General features: G+C 46.2%; 1 protein-coding gene across 1 annotated transcript in view; it reads right to left on the reverse strand.

The window, feature by feature from the left end:
- The window catches only part of LOC106935601 (collagen alpha-4(VI) chain-like), a 28,684-nt gene that overhangs the window by 14,140 nt on the left and 7,520 nt on the right, over positions 1-7,024 (reverse strand). Inside the window, exons 4-9 of the mRNA XM_015016143.1 lie at positions 3,633-3,686; positions 3,456-3,527; positions 1,741-1,767; positions 1,580-1,624; positions 752-805; positions 557-619 (exon numbers count right to left, since the gene is read on the reverse strand). Of these exons, the coding sequence (XP_014871629.1) occupies positions 557-619; positions 752-805; positions 1,580-1,624; positions 1,741-1,767; positions 3,456-3,527; positions 3,633-3,686 (315 nt within the window). The remainder of the gene's footprint in view (positions 1-556; positions 620-751; positions 806-1,579; positions 1,625-1,740; positions 1,768-3,455; positions 3,528-3,632; positions 3,687-7,024) is intronic.

A 7,024-nucleotide genomic window follows, 5' to 3' on the forward strand; every position in this document is an offset into this window, starting at 1 on the left:
AAAAAAAAAATATTGTAGGGGGTTGGACGCCCTTTGTATGTTTCGCCCCCGCCGGGGGGGGGGGGGGGCAGCTCCAGGCCTGGAGGGCCTCCTGCAACCTTTAGATGTCTCAACTTCAACACACCTGAGTCAAATAATGAGTTCGTTAGCAGAACCTGACTGCACTGAGGAGGAGATTCAGCTGCTGGATTCAGGTGTGTTGGACCAGGGAGACGTTAAGAGCTGCAGGACTCGGATCATCCCTGGACGAGCCAATACTACCAATAGACTGCTAATGGACAGCAGAGGAAGAAAGCCAAGTGAAACACATTTTCACTGATTTTGTTGGTGCAGTGAAGGTCATGATGTTTAGTTTTGGCTTCAGGCCAAACATTTTCTGACTGCACTGCTGGACTCTGAGCTGCTTGTTGTGGCGCCGGATCAACTCCCACCGACAGAGTAAATATCTGGGCTGCTGCTGATCCGGACTGATAACAGCGACACGCGGCTGCAGGAGGCAGAGTGGGAATGAGGCTTCATATTTAGCACCAGCAGAAGAAACCAGCAGGAAACTTACCGGATCTCCTCTCAGGCCTCGGTCTCCTTTCAGTCCTTCCTCGCCTCTGATCCCTGGGATTCCCTGAAGATGACAGGTTAGTCTGTAGAGCCCATAATCAACAAAAGGCTTCTCAGAATCTGAGGCCTGAAATGTCAGACTGTACAGCTGTGGTTGGAGAGTAAAAACATTTAAATGGACATCATGGGTTTTTACCTGGCTCCCAGGATCTCCTTTCTGTCCTTTCATCCCATCCACCCCCTCCTTTCCCTACGAAGAAGAAGAAGAAAGCTGAGTTTACGGCAGGAAGACCTCCATCTTGCTGCTGCAGCATCACATCAACAGTTTCTGGCTTTGCTGCAGCAGGAGTTCAGGACTGACAGATAACATCTGAAATCATCTCCCTTTCAGGTCACACACAGCGCCACCTTCAGTACACTGTGGTTTCAAAACAGAACAACTAAAGAGCCATGCTTGTCGCCATCCTGACACTCATTGTTTTAGGACAGGTTAACTTCATGAGAGGACTGGAAGTTTTAGTCCCGGAAGCAGACGCTGCGTCTACTTTTAAGACGAGGCTGAAAACTTTCCTCTGATAAAGCTGACAGTTAGCTGATAGGTTATCCTGATCTGTCTCTGAAGTGAAGCTGCTATCGACACGCTGCAGCGTGACGTCACACACCAAGATCCCACCCCCAGCTTCCTGCTGGAGGGCAAAACTACTAGTGACAGTGTGTTACTGCTACTCAAAGGTGGCATTAATATCATTTGCTAATGGCAAATGATATTTATTAAACAGCCAACAGAAGGTGTCAGTGGCATAAAGGTCTCATTTATTCATTGGTCTGATGTCATATCCTGAATGTATAAGAAACTAATTTAAGGATTTGTGTTAGAAGTGAGATATAATCACCAAATTAACATAAATAAAAACATGAAATATATCCCTGTGTATCTCTACACGACTTTAATTAGTAAAATAAGTTAATTTATGAATGAATAAACAAATAAAGTTTGAATTTATGGAGAAATATAATTTCCTACCTGCTCTCCATCCACTCCACTCAGTCCATCTTCTCCATCTTCACCCTGCAGCAGAGAAACAGTCAGCCATCCCCAAATCCTACACTTTACATGCACTCTATGAATTGTTATAAACGCCAAATGCATCGTTTCACTGATTCCAGCAGAGCTCAGTGTCTCACCCTGTCTCCAGAGAAGCTGTGAGATCCCTGCCAAAGGAAACAAGACATCCATAAGAACAATGCTCGCTCAAAGAGCAATGAATAAGCAGGAAACTGGGAGCAGCTGCACAAAGCTAAATGTTTAACTCACATCTCCACATACCAGAAAACTGTTTAAATTAATACATTCCTATGTAAGTAGGTTAACTCTGAAATACATATGGCAGCGCCGTTTCAACTGAATATGATAAATCTGTTCTTTGAAATGAGAATTTGTTTTTGAAATTTAAAATGTAAAACACATTTCATACAAAAACTAGTTTTTAAGCAGACTAAAACAGACCGTTTACATTTTTACGACGTGACTTGAATGTTGCATAAATTCTGGTGTAAATAAAATGGCGGACATCGGAGCAGAAGTGGGACAATAAGAGAGTAGATCTGTGTAATGAAGTGGTTAATGCTCAGCTATTAACCAGCAACAGACCTTAAGAAGCATATAAAAGGTAAGTCCCTTTGCATTTATGTTTTGAGCTGCTTCAGAACGATGCCGTGTGCTCAAGGAAACGATGCTAACTGCTGCTAGCGTATTAGCATGCTAGCGCGATGTAGCTAGGAGCTGCGCTAGCATTGATGCTGCTAAGGGATTGTTTTGATTAATTGTTAATCTATTCAGTCAGTCATCAAATAATTTGTTAGCAACAATACAAAAACGTGACAAAAATTTAGCTGCTGTGTATATATATAAACAGATCCAAAAACTAATTCTTAGGATATAAAGGAAAGTAAAAGTGGATAGTAAATTGTACCTAAATCCTTATAAATAAACTTCCAGACTTAATGTCATTTCCTCAGCAATTTCTTTTCAATTTCCACTTAGTTAATTTAACATCTAGTGCTAATCTATTGATGTCAAGCTAAGTTTTACGATTGTCTAATTTCATGTCAATAGGGGAAAATGGCTCATTTATTTTTCCCAGAACAGCACATATCAATATAATCTGTAAAAATAATAGATTATAATAAATTAGTGCTATTGCCACTCCCAATATAATCTAAAACTCTGAAGGGTTTGTGGGAAGAAATCTTGATGGTTTTAGCTGTGGGCCCAGTGAGCAAACAAGCTGCTTGTTTTTGGCTCCGTTAAGTTTTTCTTTCACCCAGCTCTTTGTTGGCAGCCCAAGGAAAGGAGCTGGACTCAGTTTTAGTTTTCACAAACCAAAGTCTAATTTATTCTGACCACATTTAAACTTGAACAGTGCTGGGTCCTTCATGCAGTGTAAACACCACAAAGCTGTCAGTTTCTCAGCCCCAGGAAGGCTGTGTTAATATGAACACAGTTCACATTTTAAAAAGCTTACAGTCTTATTTAGTCAACAATTAGCTGTTGTTTTATGTCTGAAACTCCATAAAACTTCCAACTAAGCCTGAGACTTTAATTCCACAGATTTTGGCCCAATTAAGCACTTCTTTTTTTTTTACATGCAAAACTCCCGTGCCTCCATTGTTTCTGGTACACCTGTAAGTCTGACGCACAGCAACGCCTGTAAACAACAGCAATGGACGACAAAGACATAAATTTCTGTTTCAAAAAAACAACGATCTGATTGGACGCTGGGAGAGTCTGTTCTTATGTTCAAGTTGTGCTAAAAAGAGAACGGGTGTGAATACTTTAATAATTAAACCCTAAATCAGCAGAGAGTTTCCCAGGTTGCTGCAGCTTTTTCCCGCCGTACCTTCGGTCCTCTGGTTCCCGGACATCCCTGGGTGCCCTGAGGCCCTGGAGGCCCGGGAGGCCCTCGTCTGCCCTGCAGCAGCCAAACCGGGTGAGCCGTCAAACTGAACAGTTTATTTAAACCAAAAAAACAGCAGTCTTTGAAAGCAGCATAGTGTCAGAGCAGATCCGTACTTACATGAGAGCCTACGTCTCCAGGATAGCCGCCGTGGCCCTTCAGACCAGGCGAGCCCTGTTGAGAAACACAGAGAAGCTCAGAGGCAGAAACTGCAGCGTTTTGATGTTGAGAACACCTGAAACGGTGAAACTCAGCTGCAGGTTCCTCGCAGTGCCAGTGGGTGGAGTCAGACAGGTGTAACGTCTGCCGTTTGGTCTGTATCTGGGCTCCCGGTTCCCCAAACCGCTGTTAAGATGCTGTGACATGTTTCCAGAGCCATCTTTAAACGCATTGTGAGCATGCGCGCGCGCTAACGGCGGTTTACACCTGTGGGTCAGCGACCAGCAACCAGCCAGCAAAAGGTAAAAAACTTTTTCACAGTTTCTTCCAATTAAATAAGTCAGGTAATGTTGGTGGATTACCTGACTGGTATATAATGTATCACATTAAGCTTGTTAAAAAGATTACTAATGTTGTTTTCTGTGTTCAGAGGTGAGTTGTAACTAGACTCAGTTTTCCTGCTCTGCATTGAGTAATATTATGAACTATTACTACTCTTACTTGAGAACAATTTCTTTATACTCTATCCAATAAAGTAACTTTGATGAAGAAAGAACAAACACATTTTAACCAAAAAATATTAGACACAATACAGTTTATGTTGAAGTGAGACCTCTTGTCTTTATACCAGCTTTGTTGTGGTGTCATTTTCTGTCTGCTGAGCCTTTTGTGTTGTTTGTAGATCAATAAGACACAGAAAACAGGACATGTTGTAATTACATGACCCTGTTCTGACAGGTACACATTACCTAAGTATTATTTTATGGAAAGTTTGATATTGAAAACGTGTTTCTTCTTCCTGGATGTGTTATTTTGTATTTAATAATCGTGGGTTTTTTTTATGTTGGTCTTTAAAATGCCAAAATTTAGACAATGGATTACATTGTCTAAATTGAATCCATGAATTACAGGAGCCGAGTAGAAATATTTTCTGCAACCTGGAATAAAACCCTAAAACAGGAAAGGTAGGACTCTTTATGTTTTGGGCTTCATGAAATGAGCTTCGTCTTTCCTCTTCGCCAGCTGCTGGTTCAGCGACTTTTGCATGCAGATCACTGATACTGTTGGGAAGAGCAGAGTTTGAGCTTTAAACTTGAAAGGTAACTTCTTGAACATTCACTGCTTTGTGTTTCTCTGGTTATCTGTGTTTAGCATCCATGTATGTTTTTTTCATCTAGCTGCTGGAATTGGGTGTTGTTGTGGTAGAAAATATTGTTTCTGTCATTTACATGAGCCTTTCCCCATTACGTGGATATGAAATATCCAAACGCTGGTTTTGGATATTTCCAAAACCAGCATTTTGGAAATATCCAAGTCCAAGGTGGCAACCCTGGACTTGGGTTGCCACCTTATCGTGGTGGAGGGGTTTGAGTGTCTCAATGATCCTAGGAGCTATGCTGTCTGGGGCTTTATGCCCCTGGTAGGGTCACCCAAGGCAGACAGGTCCTAAGTGAGGGACCAGACAAAGTGCAGCCCGAAGACCCCTATGATGTGCACAAACTTCGGACTTGGTGTTCCCTCGCCCGGACGCGGGTCACCGGGGCCCCACTCTGGAGCCAGGCCTGGAGGTGGGGCACAATGGCGAGCGCCTGGTGGCCGGGCTTTTACCAGCCCGGCCAGGCTCAGCCCAAAGAGGAGATGTGGGTCCCCCTTCCTATGGGCTCACCACCTGTCGGAGGGGCCAAAGGGGTCGGGCGCAGTGTGTTACGGGCGGTAGCCGAGAGAGGGGACCCTGGCGGTCCGATCCTCAGTTGCAGAAGCTGACTCTTGGGATGTGGAACGTCACTTCCACATCCAGCACCAGCCGGAGCTGGTGTTTGAGGCTGAGAGGTTCCAGCTAGAAATAGTCGGTCTCGCCTTGATGCATGGCTCTGGTTCTGGAACCAGTCTCCTTGAGAGGGGCTGGACGTACTTCCACTCTGGAGTTGTGAGAGGCGCCAGGCAGGAGTGGGCATACTCGTTGCCCCCCATCTCGGCGCCTGTACATTGGAGTTTACCCTGGTGAATGAGAGGGTAGCCTCCCTACGCCTACGGGTGGGGGACGGGTCCTGACTGTTTGTGCTCACGGGCCAAACAACAGTTCAGATTACCCACCCTTCTTGGAGTCCTTAGAGGGGGTACTGGAGGGTGCTCCTCCTGGGGACTCCCTTGTTCTACTGGGGGACTTCTACACTCACGTGGGCAATGACAGTGAGACCTGGAGGGGCGTGGTTGGGAGGAACAGCCCCCCGATCTGAACTCGAGTGGTGTTCTGTTGTTGGACTTCTGTGCTTGATACAGATAACGAACACCATGTTCAGGCATAAGGGTATCCATATGTGCACTTGGCACCAGGACACCCTAGGCCGCAGTTCGATGATCGATTTTGTCATCGTTTCATCGGATCTGCGGCCGTATGTCTTGGACACTCGGGTGAAGAGAGGTGCGGAGCTGTCCACTGACCACTACCTGGTGGTGAGTTGGCTCCGGTGGTGGGGAAGGAAGCCGGTCAGACCTGGCAGGCCAAACGTGTAGTGAGGGTCTGCTGGGAACATCTGGCGGAGTCTCCTGTGAGAAGGAGCTTTAACTCCCATCTCTGGCAGAACTTTGAACATTTCTGGGGGAGGTGGGGGACATTGAGTCTGAATGGACCATGTTCCATACCTCCATTGCTGAGGCAGCTTATCGGAGCTGCGACCGGAAGGTTGTCGGTGCCTGTTGCGGCGGCAACCCTCAAACCCGTTGGTGGACACCTTCGGTGAGGGATGCTGTCAAGCTGAAGAAGAAGTCCTATCAGGCCTTTTTGGTCTGTGGGACTCCAGAAGCAGCTGATGGGTACCGGCAGGCGAAGCAGCATGCGGCTCGAGTGGTTGCTGAGGCAAAAATTCGGGCATGAGAGGAGTTTGGAGAGGCCATGGAGAAAGACTTCTGTACGGCTTCAAGACGATTCTGGTCCACCCTTCGGCGTCTCAGGAGGGGGAAGCAGTGCAGCACCAACACTGTTTATAGTGGGGATGGTGTGCTGCTGACCTTGACTCGGGACGTTGTGGGCCGGAGGGCGGAATACCTTGAAGACCTCCTCAATGTCACCAACAGGCCTTCCATTGAGGAAACTGAGCTTGGGGACTCTGGGTCGGGCTCTCCAATCTCTGGGGACGAGGTCGCCGAGGTGGTCAAAAAGCTCCTCGGTGGCAGGTCCCCTGGGGTGGATGAGATCCGCCCGGAGTTCCTTAAGGCTCTGGATGTTATAGGGTTGTATTGGCTCACGCGACTCTGCAATATTGCATGGACTTCGGGGACAGTTCTCTTGGATTGGCAGACTGGGGTGGTGGTCCCCCTGTTCAAAAAGGGGGACCGGAGGGTGTGCTCCAATT

This window comes from Poecilia latipinna, unplaced genomic scaffold, assembly GCF_001443285.1.
Source record: "Poecilia latipinna isolate Pla-1442-1.1 unplaced genomic scaffold, P_latipinna-1.0 Scaffold1985, whole genome shotgun sequence".
NCBI lineage: Eukaryota > Metazoa > Chordata > Actinopteri > Cyprinodontiformes > Poeciliidae > Poecilia > Poecilia latipinna.